Source organism: Xenopus tropicalis, chromosome 5 (assembly GCF_000004195.4).
Source record: "Xenopus tropicalis strain Nigerian chromosome 5, UCB_Xtro_10.0, whole genome shotgun sequence".
In the NCBI taxonomy this organism is placed as follows: Eukaryota; Metazoa; Chordata; class Amphibia; order Anura; family Pipidae; genus Xenopus; species Xenopus tropicalis.
Genome location: NC_030681.2, coordinates 152,224,984 through 152,241,117, shown reverse-complemented (window position 1 = coordinate 152,241,117; position 16,134 = coordinate 152,224,984). Strand labels below are relative to the sequence as shown.

At 45.3% G+C, this 16,134-nt stretch overlaps 1 protein-coding gene across 1 annotated transcript in view; it reads right to left on the bottom strand.

The window, feature by feature from the left end:
- The window catches only part of elp3 (elongator acetyltransferase complex subunit 3), a 76,152-nt gene that overhangs the window by 35,114 nt on the left and 24,904 nt on the right, over nt 1–16,134 (bottom strand). The window contains 2 exon segments of the mRNA NM_001001215.1: nt 3,947–4,073; nt 13,190–13,351. Of these exon segments, the coding sequence (NP_001001215.1) occupies nt 3,947–4,073; nt 13,190–13,351 (289 nt within the window).

Here is a 16,134-nt window from a genome sequence, read left to right as displayed (position 1 = left end):
CAGGAACGGCTGCCCCCGGGGCTACACAGCGGGGTATTTATATAAACTATAGTAGGGTTTCTGTAGCAAACACCCCAGCTGTTGGAGTGCAGGAATGGCTGCCCCCGGGGCTACACAGCGGGGTATTTATATAAACTATAGTAGGGTTTCTGTAGCAAACACCCCAGCTGTACCAGTGCAGGAATGGCTGCCCCCGGGGCTACACAGCGGGGTATTTATATAAACTATAGTAGGGTTTCTGTAGCAAACACCCCAGCTGTACCAGTGCAGGAACGGGTGCCCCCGGGGCTACACAGCAGGGTATTTATATAAACTATAGTAGGGTTTCTGTAGCAAACACCCCAGCTGTTGGAGTGCAGGAATGGCTGCCCCCGGGGCTACACAGCGGGGTATTTATATAAACTATAGTAGGGTTTCTGTAGCAAACACCCCAGCTGTACCAGTGCAGGAACGGCTGCCCCCGGGGCTACACAGCGGGGTATTTATATAAACTATAGTAGGGTTTCTGTAGCAAACACCCCAGCTGTTGGAGTGCAGGAATGGCTGCCCCCGGGGCTACACAGCGGGGTATTTATATAAACTATAGTAGGGTTTCTGTAGCAAACACCCCAGCTGTACCAGTGCAGGAATGGCTGCCCCCGGGGCTACACAGCGGGGTATTTATATAAACTATAGTAGGGTTTCTGTAGCAAACACCCCAGCTGTACCAGTGCAGGAACGGCTGCCCCCGGGGCTACACAGCGGGGTATTTATATAAACTATAGTAGGGTTTCTGTAGCAAACACCCCAGCTGTACCAGTGCAGGAATGGCTGCCCCCGGGGCTACACAGCGGGGTATTTATATAAACTATAGTAGGGTTTCTGTAGCAAACACCCCAGCTGTACCAGTGCAGGAACGGCTGCCCCCGGGGCTACACAGCGGGGTATTTATATAAACTATAGTAGGGTTTCTGTAGCAAACACCCCAGCTGTACCAGTGCAGGAATGGCTGCCCCCGGGGCTACACAGCGGGGTATTTATATAAACTATAGTAGGGTTTCTGTAGCAAACACCCCAGCTGTACCAGTGCAGGAATGGCTGCCCCCGGGGCTACACAGCGGGGTATTTATATAAACTATAGTAGGGTTTCTGTAGCAAACACCCCAGCTGTTGGAGTGCAGGAATGGCTGCCCCCGGGGCTACACAGCGGGGTATTTATATAAACTATAGTAGGGTTTCTGTAGCAAACACCCCAGCTGTACCAGTGCAGGAATGGCTGCCCCCGGGGCTACACAGCGGGGTATTTATATAAACTATAGTAGGGTATCCGTAGCAAACACCCCAGCTGTACCGGTGCAGGAATGGCTGCCTCCGGGGCTACACAGCGGGGTATTTATATAAACTATAGTAGGGTTTCTGTAGCAAACACCCCAGCTGTACCAGTGCAGGAATGGCTGCCCCCGGGGCTACACAGCAGGGTATTTATATAAACTATAGTAGGGTTTCTGTAGCAAACACCCCAGCTGTACCAGTGCAGGAATGGCTGCCCCCGGGGCTACACAGCGGGGTATTTATATAAACTATAGTAGGGTTTCTGTAGCAAACACCCCAGCTGTACCAGTGCAGGAATGGCTGCCCCCGGGGCTACACAGCGGGGTATTTATATAAACTATAGTAGGGTTTCTGTAGCAAACACCCCAGCTGTACCAGTGCAGGAACGGCTGCCCCCGGGGCTACACAGCGGGGTATTTATATAAACTATAGTAGGGTTTCTGTAGCAAACACCCCAGCTGTACCAGTGCAGGAATGGCTGCCCCCGGGGCTACACAGCGGGGTATTTATATAAACTATAGTAGGGTTTCTGTAGCAAACACACTAGTTGTACCAGTGCAGGAATGGCTGCCCCCGGGGCTACACAGCGGGGTATTTATATAAACTATAGTAGGGTTTCTGTAGCAAACACCCCAGTTGTACCAGTGCAGGAATGGCTGCCCCCGGGGCTACACAGCGGGGTATTTATATAAACTATAGTAGGGTTTCTGTAGCAAACACCCCAGCTGTACCAGTGCAGGAATGGCTGCCCCCGGGGCTACACAGCGGGGTATTTATATAAACTATAGTAGGGTTTCTGTAGCAAACACCCCAGCTGTACCAGTGCAGGAATGGCTGCCCCCGGGGCTACACAGCGGGGTATTTATATAAACTATAGTAGGGTTTCTGTAGCAAACACACTAGTTGTACCAGTGCAGGGAAGCAGTACATGATAATTACTTTAAAATATGTTTTTTTTTGTGTTACTGTCCCTTTAAATGCAGGGGATTTATATCAGCAAAGAAAACTATTAAATGAAAGTTCTCTATGGCTAATTATACAGTATCTCCTGGTATCACTCTGGGGTATCAGACAATATCAGATTATCTGTGGGCCCCTCTTGTGAGCAGTTTCCTCACATTGATTCCTGTCCCTTAAACTCACAGCCGTCACGGGAAAGGTGATTAATGAGGCCCCCGCCTTGTGCGCCAGTCCCCTCGTCCCTATTAGATTGCAACGAAAACGAAACAGAGACCCAGTTTATCGCATCTGCAGAATGAGGTGTCAGGCCGAGCAGGAGCCCCCATTAATCCTGTCTGTGGGAGGCTTTGATTTATTAGAACTATTACTTTAATTATCTTATCGGTGGCATCCCACACATCTCACTGCCTAACCTCCATTTACGCCGCACAGTGGAAGTCCTGCCTGGATTGCTGATTCACACAAATTTCCGGAAGGAGAGAGTTTAAGATAACCATAACTATAAAGCACAGCCCTTGCTAAATGCCACTTCTGGATGGCGCATTCTCGGCTGCCCATTACATTCAGCTTTTACGGGTCACTGCTGTTTGTAGCTCCTTACACAGAAAACGCCATGTTATTTATTAAAGCCATTCCATTTTCTGCACAGTCTTAAACAGCAGTCTATTATCTGTCACAGCTGGTCAGTAGGTCGTATTTCACACATTTGTGGGCTTTAAAAGCTTAGGGGCTTTGTTTGTCATGCATCTTGTGAGACTATATGGCTCTGATGCTGACTGTATAGCTAGAATCCCTGCCATAAAGCAAAACAGCACTGCAGTAAGCAGAGATGGTTGCCGGAAATACATTTTGCTGTCCGAGCACAAAACTTCACGTACAACATGACACATTATTTTCAGACACAAAGAACTATTTAAATAGCAGTATCTATTTAATGAAATGGTTTTATGTTTTCTGCAGACATCAAATTGCTAGTAACTACCAGGTTTTAACTTTGGGAAGAATTAGAGAGAGAGAGAAGGCGTTGACAGACAGAAGAGATAGTTGGTGTGTCTGTGGGACAGAAGAGCTGGCAGTTAGCAGTGACAGCTGGGGTGTTTGTGAGAGAGGAGGAGCTGGCATAAGAAATGGTGGGTGTGTCTGTGGGAGAGGAGGAGCAGGCGGTTAGCAGTGGCAGCTGGTGTGTTTGTGGGAGTAGGCCCAGACTGGCAATCTGTGGGTTCTGGCAAATGCCAGAGGCATTTAGAAGTAGGGATGCACCAAACCTCCAAACCCACCCAGTTGAATTCGGCCGAATCCAGAACCGAATCCTAATTAGCTGGGACCACAGATCCGGCCGAAACCGAATCCTTTAAAAAACGCCGGGATTCGGCCGAGTCCCGAACCGAATCCGGTGCATCCCTATTTAGAAGTGAAAGTTGGTGCATCTGTGGAAAAGGAGGAGCTGGCAGTTAGCAGTGACAGTTACTGTGTGAGAGAGAATAAGGTGGCAGTTATCAGTGACAGTTTGTGTCTGTAGGAGAGCAAGAGCTGTCTGTGAAAGAGAAGATGTTGTCACAGAGGGGAAGTAATAGTGGCAATGTGGCAGCTAATCTATTGCATCACAGCAAATGGATGTCCTGTATATACAGAAAGCTTATAAATAGAAAGTGATTGCACAGAGATGGCTACTCACAATAAACTGCTCAGTGTCTCTCTCCAGTCCCACGTTGGGCAGATCCGGCATCATGTGCGAGACCACCTTAAAGCCAGCGTCTTTAGCCATGTGAAAGGACTCGCATACGGCCTTCACTGTGTGCCCCCTAGGGAGGGAAAAAACAAACATGGCGCATCACTATAACAGCATTGCTGGGGTGTAGTTCAACTACAGCTAAACAGGCACAGATTGGTTTAACCAAGCAACACTAATAGGTACAGGGAGGTGCATTAGAAATACATGACGGTATCTTGGGGGGGGGTATATGAGGGGGATAGTTTAGTGGCACACACAGCCCTCTGCATGAACAGTAACATTATATAAAGGGGTTGTTCACCTTCAATATCCAAATTTTATTACACTGAGAGCATAGTTGGCGGTTTGTTAGAAAATCCATTTTCCATAAAAAGTACAAAGACCACTGTTAAATCAGTCCTACTGTCTCTGATCGGTTTGCTGAAGGGATGGGAGGGGCCTATTCTGAACCTGACACACTGAGAACTTCCTGTATGCTGGCAACATCACTGCCAGGCTTTGCTTTGCCCTTACTTGTTTCTTATTGAGCCAGTTCATTGGTTGCTTGTGCTCTCTAACCAGCTGAATAAACTGAAAGGTCATTGGTTAATTCCCCCTTGCAATGGCATATCCACACAGACTCAGCATATCCCTAACTTACTGTTATGCACAGAGGCACAGGAAGCAGTATCAGACTGACAGGCAAAACAGCCAATAGGAGTTAAGCCTGCTGCCAGTACTGTGTGTGCCTGACTGAAGGATCAGCAGAGGGATGATTCTGAGGTAAATATCTCTCCAGCTGCTCTTATACATAGTTAACAAAAAAAACGTGCAGCTGAAGAGATATTTACCTCAGAATCATCCCTTTGCTGATCCTTCATTTCTGCACATACACTGCGCTGGGGGGGGGGGTCAGTGACCCCTATAAACACTGCAGTGAAATGGAAATTTGTATGAGCTAGGTGGATCTTTAATGCCGGTGCTGCCCAATGCCGGGGAGGCACACCCCATCTGTGGCTGCTCTGCAATGCTCTAACTAGTATTAAGTGCAAACAACGAATCCAAACCCGCACTCCCTCAGCCCTCCAACGGAAACTCACCGCTCGGTGCACAATGCTAGAGAGGGATCGGCACCCTCCCCACAGATTCCAAACAAGCAAACAGCAACAGCACTCAAGAGCTACATACGGGCATTGCCCTTAAAAAAACCTTTATTGCGGAAATAGGGCAATGCCCGTATGTAGCTCTTGAGTGCCGTTGCTGTTTGCTAACTAGTATTAAGCCCCCATATTCATACACATTGCTCCTACTATTATGAATAACACAATCCAAGAAATCATTCACTGTCTGAGGAAATGGATCCAGAATATTACAAGACAATGGGTCTGGGTGGTAAATATCAGTATTAACATTGTGTTCTGGCGACGGGATTAGAGGAGGCGCAGTGCGCCCAATGTTCAAGACAAACACAGGAAGGGTCCCCCCAATGGGAATATGAATTGTACATTTTGTATGTGGGCAAGGAGAACTAATACTTAACATAGAAGTAGGTTTGAGCAAATTATGTTTTGTGCTTCTGTACCAGCCCAAGGCAACCTCAGCCCTATAGCAGGGAAAGTCTGTGCCCCTGAAGATGCCCCAGTAGCCCCCCATCTTCTTTTCTACTGATTCCCTGCACATTCTCTGCTGCTGGCACTTACCTGAGCTTAGGGACCAACTCACTATATACTGCATTCAGGGGTATGGGGTAAAGAAACACCAGGGAAATCAGGCAATCAGATAAGCCACTGTGCACCCAAAGACAATGAGGCCAAAGTATTGAGATAAAAGTAGGCAAGAGGATGTGTGTAGGTATTGTGTAACCAATGGGAGCCAATTAGATGTTCTTCTGCATTTAAGGTTGAAGACACATGGAGCAACTTAGTAGCAGCTACTTGTCACAATTACTAAACCCCAGAAAATCCCCTGCCACAGACAATACTGAGAATTGCCTCTGCTAAAAAACACACGTAGAGACAATTATCAGTAAATGATCAGCATTGTCTGTTTTAGTAGCCACGACAAGTAGCTGCTACTAGTAGCTCTGTGTGTCTTTACCCTAATGTTCATGGCAAGTGGTCGGACCAGGCACTCGGTACCCTGTCGTCTCAGTGCGCGCCATACACCCAATCAGGACGAAAGAAGTCACTGAAAGTCCGTTGTTAAACTTACCAAGCGGGACATGTGCAGAGTAAAACAGCACAATGCACTTTATGGATAAACAATGCAAAATGAAACCTGTACTGGGTAAGAACGCTTCCATTTCTCTAATTACACCTATTGCTTTCATCTCTCTCCAAAATCCTTCTTGGAACACAAAAGAGAAATGACGAGGGGCTGATTGCTGGGGCACGGGCAGATATGAGCCGTCGCTGGCGCAAACCTATTATGTGCAGGAACACACGAGTGCCCACAATAACATTATCCCCTCCCACAACTCAATTACTGCCAGCACTCATTCCCCATTGTCTCAATGTATAAATATAACATGAGAGAAGTAACTTTCTCTCTCCCACCCACCTATGGGTGCTCTCAGGAGAGACGCACTATTGCTTAGCCCCTTCTCTAGTCACCAATCAAATGCTAACGAATGCTAAAGCCCACATTGAACATTAATAAATACATTATTTTTTAAAAAATTAAAACCTCAAGGGCCAACAGGGAAACAACGAAGAGGAGGATCACACGAGCTTGGGAGCCAGTGATTCAGGGCTGAACTTTAAAAACAGATTTTACAGAAAGCAATCATATGTAAATGTGACAACTTAAGTGACAATAATAGAAAATAAGTTGAAAAGCAACAGCTATCAAAGCATTGCCTTGCAAATCTAGGTAAAGAGATAAACTCTCATTTACACAGACTATACTCAAAAAATACAGTGCGTCCACTATCTGATCCCCCCCCCCCAATTGTAAGCAGCAGTCCTGCCCTGCTTTATGGCTGAGATTCTAGCTATCTGTATAACAGAGCATTCTGTCACAGTGGCACAGATCCTATCTGATCCCCCCCATTGTAAGCAGCAGTCCTGCCCTGCTTTATGGCTGAGATTCTAGCTATCTGTATAACAGAGCATTCTGTCACAGTGGCACAGATCCTATCTGACCCCCCCCCCATTGTAAGCAGCAGTCCTGCCCTGCTTTATGGCTGAGATTCTAGCTATCTGTATAACAGAGCATTCTGTCACAGTGGCACAGATCCTATCTGATCCCCCCATTGTAAGCAGCAGTCCTGCCCTGCTTTATGGCTGAGATTCTAGCTATCTGTATAACAGAGCATTCTGTCACAGTGGCACAGATCCTATCTGATCCCCCCCATTGTAAGCAGCAGTCCTGCCCTGCTTTATGGCTGAGATTCTAGCTATCTGTATAACAGAGCATTCTGTCACAGTGGCACAGATCCTATCTGATCCCCCCCATTGTAAGCAGCAGTCCTGCCCTGCTTTATGGCTGAGATTCTAGCTATCTGTATAACAGAGCATTCTCTGTCACAGTGGCACAGATCCTATCTGATCCCCCCCATTGTAAGCAGCAGTCCTGCCCTGCTTTATGGCTGAGATTCTAGCTATCTGTATAACAGAGCATTCTGTCACAGTGGCACAGATCCTATCTGACCCCCCCCATTGTAAGCAGCAGTCCTGCCCTGCTTTATGGCTGAGATTCTAGCTATCTGTATAACAGAGCATTCTGTCACAGTGGCACAGATCCTATCTGATCCCCCCATTGTAAGCAGCAGTCCTGCCCTGCTTTATGGCTGAGATTCTAGCTATCTGTATAACAGAGCATTCTGTCACAGTGGCACAGATCCTATCTGATCCCCCCCATTGTAAGCAGCAGTCCTGCCCTGCTTTATGGCTGAGATTCTAGCTATCTGTATAACAGAGCATTCTGTCACAGTGGCACAGATCCTACCTGATCCCCCCCCATTGTAAGCAGCAGTCCTGCCCTGCTTTATGGCTGAGATTCTAGCTATCTGTATAACAGAGCATTCTGTCACAGTGGCACAGATCCTATCTGATCCCCCCATTGTAAGCAGCAGTCCTGCCCTGCTTTATGGCTGAGATTCTAGCTATCTGTATAACAGAGCATTCTGTCACAGTGGCACAGATCCTATCTGATCCCCCCATTGTAAGCAGCAGTCCTGCCCTGCTTTATGGCTGAGATTCTAGCTATCTGTATAACAGAGCATTCTGTCACAGTGGCACAGATCCTATCTGATCCCCCCATTGTAAGCAACAGTCCTGCCCTGCTTTATGGCTGAGATTCTAGCTATCTGTATAACAGAGCATTCTGTCACAGTGGCACAGATCCTATCTGATCCCCCCATTGTAAGCAGCAGTCCTGCCCTGCTTTATGGCTGAGACTCCAAACATTGGTTTCATAAATAGTCTTATTTTTTTCTGTATTTCCATAACTATTCTGAATTATTTAACCATGATTATATTAGTTATAAATAAAACTTGTGGCAGTGCCTGGACTTCTTCACTGGCTTAAGGGGCATTAGAGTGTTGGCTCCATAGGTGCAAGCCTGTACTTTAATCACTCAGCCTTTTCGTATGTACCCTATCAAGTCTCTCTTCTGTTTTCCTTCTATGTATTTGCCTTTCACTTCATGGCATTTACAACTGCTTAGTGAGTCGGGTTTGCCCTGTGCCAACAGATGAGTGCCACAAAGAGCCAAGCAACGAGGCCAAAAGCAGATTCATCCTTTAGGCAGAGAAGCCCAGCCTGGCAACCCGGTCTCAGAACCGCAAGCGCTCACCCCCACAGTGATGCCACTCCCTGCAGTTGATTTATTCTCAGTAATAAGTGCCAGGATAATGCCCTGAGTATAAAAGAAAGTGATCACAGGTGTCAGCACAATCCTTGGGTTCATGTTCAAGAGAGCGAGATCTCATAGCGCTCTTCTTCTCCCTCTGTCTCTTCTTGCAATTTACTTGAAGGGGTGCTTGACATTTCCAATGAACGTTTCCCATACTGCGGCGGCGGCACAATTGGGCCCTATCGATCAGCGAGACAAAGAAATTATTTTTGCCCGATGGTATAATGATCGTTTCCTTCTCTGAATAAGGGTCACTGATGGCTGTACATTATGCGTTCCTTGTGTCACCGCGCTAACGAAGATGCTCATTCCGGATAAAGAGCCTTTCATTTACTCCCATTTGTCAGTTTGAGGGGGAAGTAGCACTTGAGCAATTGGGCTGATGGGTTGTGGGGAATATTATATCTGTGCAAAAAGAAAGCTTTCTTCATATACAGTTTTCTCTGTAGTCTTTAGGATTCCTGTAAGCTCGTGTGCACGGCCCCCTGCAACATTTGGTTTTGGGCCAAAACCAATACACATTCTCCAACATTGTGGGTCATGGATACATTTATGGCCAAGGTGCTATGTGCATGGCGGGGAAATAATAGGTCAGTGTATGTAAGCCTTTTTTTTTTATACACCAGAGTGGTATGTGGCTTGGGCAGCAGTAATCAAAACAGTCACCCTGCTATAGTTCCAGGGGTACCCAGGGCACAAATAAGCACTCACCCCAAATCCCCCCCTAACTGGCCTTCAGGCTGGGCCCCCTTAGCCCATAACAAGGTTACAGATATATAGAAACATTGGGGTAACAGTCACCCCGCTATAGTTCCAGGGGTACCCAGCGCACAAAGAAGCACTCACCCCAAATCCCCCCCTAACTGGCCCTCAGGCTGGGCCCCCTTAGCCCATAACAAGGTTACAGATATATAGAAACATTGGGGTAACAGTCACCCTGCTATAGTTCCAGGGGTACCCAGGGCACAAATAAGCACTCACCCTAAATCCCCCCTAACTGGCCTTCAGGCTGGGCCCCCTTAGCCCATAACAAGGTTACAGATATATAGAAAAATTGGGGTAACAGTCACCCCGCTATAGTTCCAGGGGTACCCAGGGCACAAATAAGCACTCACCCCAAATCCCCCCCTAACTGGCCTTCAGGCTGGGCCCCCTTAGCCCATAACAAGGTTACAGATATATAGAAATATTGGGGTAACAGTCACCCCGCTATAGTTCCAGGGGTACCCAGCGCACAAATAAGCACTCACCCCAAATCCCCCCCTAACTGGCCTTCAGGCTGGGCCCCCTTAGCCCATAACAAGGTTACAGATATATAGAAATATTGGGGTAACAGTCACCCCGCTATAGTTCCAGGGGTACCCAGGGCACAAATAAGCACTCACCCCAAATCCCCCCTAACTGGCCTTCAGGCTGGGCCCCCTTAGCCCATAACAAGGTTACAGATATATAGAAACATTGGGGTAACAGTCACCCCGCTATAGTTCCAGGGGTACCCAGGGCACAAATAAGCACTCACCCCAAATCCCCCCCTAACTGGCCTTCAGGCTGGGCCCCCTTAGCCCATAACAAGGTTACAGATATATAGAAACATTGGGGTAACAGTCACCCCGCTATAGTTCCAGGGGTACCCAGGGCACAAATAAGCACTCACCCCAAATCCCCCCTAACTGGCCTTCAGGCTGGGCCCCCTTAGCCCATAACAAGGTTACAGATATATAGAAATATTGGGGTAACAGTCACCCTGCTATAGTTCCAGGGGTACCAGTTTCACTGCTAAATATTTTCAGTGGTCAGGAATCGAGTTCCCATTTAATGAACGTTCATCTTCTCATATCTCTGGGGCATGAAATCGCATGGAATAAAAAAGCAACTACACCCAAGTAATTATGGTTAGTGTAAGTATTTTGAACAAAGTTGTGTACAATGTGGCCCATTTGCTAAATAAGAGTAATCCTTTCTTAATGTGCAGCCCCCATACAGTGTGTTGGGTCGGTAAGAATCTTATCTAACCCCGGCAGCCCTTGCCATGACTTATACAAACTTGGGCCGTGAAAGAAAGTCTTACACAAAGTAATCACCCCTGAAATCTAGAAAAGAATTAGGAGAATAAGGTTTCCTGCATTATAAACCTGTCTCTCAGAAGATGGGAATAAACTGCTGTGGGTCTCCGCGTCGGCTTAGTGCGGGAAGGTAGAATGAGGCTTTATCTTGGGCTGCCAAGGACGGCCACAAACATAATAGAGGTCAAGGGAAGATGGGATTACCATTATTACAGTGAAAACATTTATTGATTATCCTGTGCGAGACCCTTGGCAGGTCGGTTATCTCTCGAGACATCCCACCCACTCGCCGACTTGTTGCCAGCTTTCATAAACCTTTCTGAGATTATAAAGACAGTGTCAGCGTAATAGGCTTCCCTGTAATTCCAGCTGAAGTCTGCTGAGAAGCCCCTACCCCACTGTCTTTATGGTCGAGATTTTGTCTTTTTATTTTATTAAGGAAAATAAAAATATTCCAGCAAGGTATGTTTACTGCCTAGTTTACCTTTAACAGAGCGCATATTGGAAAGGGAGGTATGGGGGGGAATAAAGGAATGAAACTCCTTGGTAAATATAAGTACAGGTATGTGACCTGGTGTTTTCCCAGATAAGGGGTCTTTCCATAATTTGGATCTCCATAACCTAAATCTACTAAGAAATCATTTAAACATTAATTAGACCCAATAGGATTGTTTTGCCTCTAATAAGGGGTAATTATATCTTAGTTGGGATCAAGTACAGGTACTGTTTTATTATTACAGAGAAAAGGGAATCATTTAACCATTAAATAAACCCAATAGGGCTGTTCTGCCCCAATAAGGGGTAATTATATCTTAGTTGGGATCAAGTACAGGTACTGTTTTATTATTACAGAGAAAAGGGGATCATTTAACCATTAAATAAACCCAATAGGGCTGTTCTGCCCCCAATAAGGGGTAATTATATCTTAGTTGGGATCAAGTACAGGTACTGTTTTATTATTACAGAGAAAAGGGAATCATTTAACCATTAAATAAACCCAATAGGGCTGTTCTGCCCCCAATAAGGGGTAATTATATCTTAGTTGGGATCAAGTACAGGTACTGTTTTATTATTACAGAGAAAAGGGAATCATTTAACCATGAAATAAACCCAATAGGGCTGTTCTGCCCCAATAAGGGGTAATTATATCTTAGTTGGGATCAAGTACAGGTACTGTTTTATTATTACAGAGAAAAGGGAATCATTTAACCATTAAATAAACCCAATAGGACTGTTCTGCCCCCAATAAGGGGTAATTATATCTTAGTTGGGATCAAGTACAGGTACTGTTTTATTATTACAGAGAAAAAGGAAATCATATATAAAATGGAATTATTTGCTTAAAATTGAGTCTATGGGAGATGGGTTTTTTGAGCTTTCTGAATAACAGGTTTACAGATAATGGATCCTTTACCTGTATAATAAATGTACTATACCGGTGTCATAGCACCAATGGTTTTATTGGATTTAGAAGGTAGTGACCCTCCTGGAAACTTTAGTCCATGGGTTGGGTCAATTTTCCACCCATTCCCGTTTTCTCCTTTCATGCTCATTCACTGTGTCTGTCTTATTCCTTTCTGCCCCTTTCCCCTCTGCAAAAGGCTAATTGTAAATGTATAGAAGGCACCCTGATGCTGGGTCCCACCAGCTTATGTCTTCATACCCTAGCCCAAAAGTTAAAGGAGAACTATACCCCCAGAATGAATATTTAACCAACAGAGTTTATATTATGTTACGTGACCTATTAAAGAATCTCCCCAAACTGGAATATATATATCAGTAAATATTGCCCTTTTACATCCTTTTCCTTGAGCCGCCATTTAGTGATGGGCTGTGTGCCCCCTCAGAGATCAGCTGACAGGAAGTGATGCAGCTCTAACTGTAACAGGAAGTAGTGTGGGAGCAAAAGGCAGAACTCTGCCCATTCATTGGCTGATGGGGCCTAGCATGTATGTGTGCCTTGGCTTGTTTGTGTGCACTGTGAATCCTATGATCCCAGGGGGCGGCCCTTAGTACTTAAAATGGCAGTTTTTTATTTAGGATTACCCGATAGCACATACTACAGTCTATTTATATTATGAAAGAGGGGTAGGTCATAGAAGAATTAAGGACAGGAACTTGTCATGTAACGAGGCCAAAGACACTTGTGCATCCCTATGATGTCATTATGCCAGAGTTGTGACAATGTCATGATGACATATGCAAAAGTTCAAGACAGAAGCCACTCTGCATGTAAAAGGAGAGTAGAGTATTGGAGAAAATGGGATGATGATTTCACCGACCCACCTGTTTGTGTCTCTGGCCACATCTTCATACACACTTTGCACCCCAATCTCAAGCCTGGTGCAACCGTAGGACAACATGTCGCTCAGATGGCGCTTCAGGCAATAATCTGGCCTGGTTTCAATGGTGATGCCCACACACTTAGTATTGCTCCTTTCAGAATATCTGGAACGACAAAGGCATATTTTGCATTCAGAAAAGTTAAAGACGTAGGGAATAAAAGGAAAAGTCATGACTGTTAATCAGAAGGGACCCTACACATTCACCTGAATATGAAAGGAGAGATTCAATTACTTCACAATTTGTTCGGGTTTGTGACCCGATAATTAGTAGGAAGCTGCTAAGTGACTCACCAGACTGTGATTCATAAGCGGTTATGGCTCCGCAGCGAGGACACGTCAAAATATAAGTCTGCTCGGATAAATCTCAGACTTAAAGAAAACAGAGCTGAAACCAACGCAGTGAATTTGGGATGTTTACGTCACAGTGCCTCATTGTGATTGGCTCTCAAACATATACAGCTATGGGACCTGTTATACACAATGCTCGGTGCCTGGGGATTTCTGGATTATGGGATCCCTATAAAGGGGACCCATGTAGAAAGCTGCATAAGAAAAGTTCTTAATTAATCAAGAAACCAAAACACTTGTTTTTTTTACTTAAAAAGATTTAAATTTAATTAAAAGATCCATACCTCTTATAAATCTAAGCTTTCAATCCTATATTGCCTGCCCCGCCTGTGTGGCATATAGAGACAGAGCAGGCAATTATTTTCACTTTCCATTCTGCACTTCCTAGATGTCCCTGCACTCTTCATCTTCCCCCTCCATATTCATGCTTAATAATTATGTAGCCTGGATATGGGCTTCAGGTCCCCCATTCCGTAACAGTGATAACAATTTGGGTCGATACAAAACTTGCCTGCTTACTGTGAATTCAAGGACTGAAGAAAACAGAATTTAGATCATTTACGTATATAGTGTAAGTAACATTTATTTTTCTTGACAGAAAAGTATTTGGAATGGTTTCTTAGGGGGACAGGTCCCCATTAAGTCTACTAATACATTATTTAAATATTAATTGGATGTTTTTGCCTTCTAGAAGTCAAAAAACACAAATTTGCTTCCAACTCTCACTCCACAAGTCCCTAGGATCAGGGATCCCCCAACCTTTCTTACTCGTGAGCCACAGTCAAATGTAAAAAGACTTGGGGAGCAACACAAGCACCATAAAAGTTCATGGAGGAGCCAAATAAGGGCTGTGATTGGCTATTAGGGGCCTCTATGCACCCTATCAGCTTACAGGGGGCTTTATTTGGTAGGAAATCTTGTTTTTATTCAACCAAGTCAGGAATTCAAAAATAACTCCCTGGTTTGGGGACACTGAGAGCAACATCCAAGGGGTTGGGGAGCAACATGTTCCCCCCGAGCCATTGGTTGGGGATCACTGCCCTAAATAAATCCTTTGACTCCGACTCCACAGTTTATGGTACCTCCAACTCCAGATACCCAAAGTTGCTTCCAACTCCACAGCCCTGGGTGGAACATGTAAGTCCTACTTGAGACTTGACTGAGCTATTTGAGTTCTTCCAAAAACAGCCCAACAGATCTGACATGGTAATAGCATCATCTCTAAGTCACATCTACTCAACCCCTGATGTCCCCAACTGCATTGCTTAGGGGCCACCAACACTGTAAACATCCGACCTCACTGAAAAAAAACAGGTGGATTAGTTAGTTGAGGTGACCTATTCACTAAAGGAATCTCTGCTAGAACAACCAATTGTTTGCCCCAGGGGCGGGCACAACACCAAAACCACTAAGTTCAAGTCGATTACGGTTATGAGCAGATTTAGGTGGCAGGCATTCAAGTCTATTGGAATGAGCACTAAATAAAAGATACCTTTGTCAAAGCCAACAAGATGAGTTATAAAGAGGCAGCGATTGTGCTCAAAAAACAACTTTTGCCTGAAGAGGAGGCAACATCAGAAAGAACAGAACATTTTCTTTATTGTCCTGCATGGTGAGCGATTCAATTGGAAATCTATATCCTCCGCTCTTCTCTCTACAGTCATTCATACAAAGGGCCCCAACATTCCAGAGCGTAACAATGGATGTGATTTATAGACAATGGCGTATAATGGGGCAGCAATCGGCTCTGCATGACGGCGGTACAAAAGATCACCGCTTGTAGCCGTTTCATTCCAACAGCCGATGGGACGATGTGCAATACAAACCACTGACTTCCCAATTGGATAATTCATTTTCTATAGAGATTTGCTATCATGTGCCGTGATTATAGTCATTACAGGATGAAACGGTAAGAGCGGCCCCCGACAAAAGCTACGGTTTCTCTGCATTTGCCAAGCAATAATGAAGTATTGACGGTAAGACGTAGGACTTGAGCTTTCTGGGCGAGCGGCATCAATGTGTTAAGTTCTCTCAAGTCGAATATAAAGCAAAGGATCAGAAGTTAGAGTTACTGAAGGTAAAGAAGTCTCCAAATAACTTACATTCACTGTTTGGTGACTGATATACAGGGAAGTGTGACTTGAACAAGACCTCAAGGAACTTACCTGGTAGCTGGAAGACCAATAAGTAGGTTACCCCATCAGCTAAGATATTTAATTAGACCCGGCAAGCAGTGTTCCAACGTCACTATGATAATAAGCTTATACTAGTTAGAGGGGGGGGGGGTAAGCAGTAGCCTCCCAGGGCAGGAGTACACCTGCCTACAGGCTCCACATCATATGGTCCCAAGCCCACCCCTCTATATATAGTTATAATACATGAATATCCTGTAAATTACTGTATATACTCGAGTATAAGCCTAGTTTTTCAGCACCCTCGGCTTATACTCGAGTCGGGTGCCATGGGTCCCTCCAGACTAGCACCCTGTGTCCTTTGTGTGCAAATTAGGCCACCTGCAAGATGCTCCATTGCCCTGGC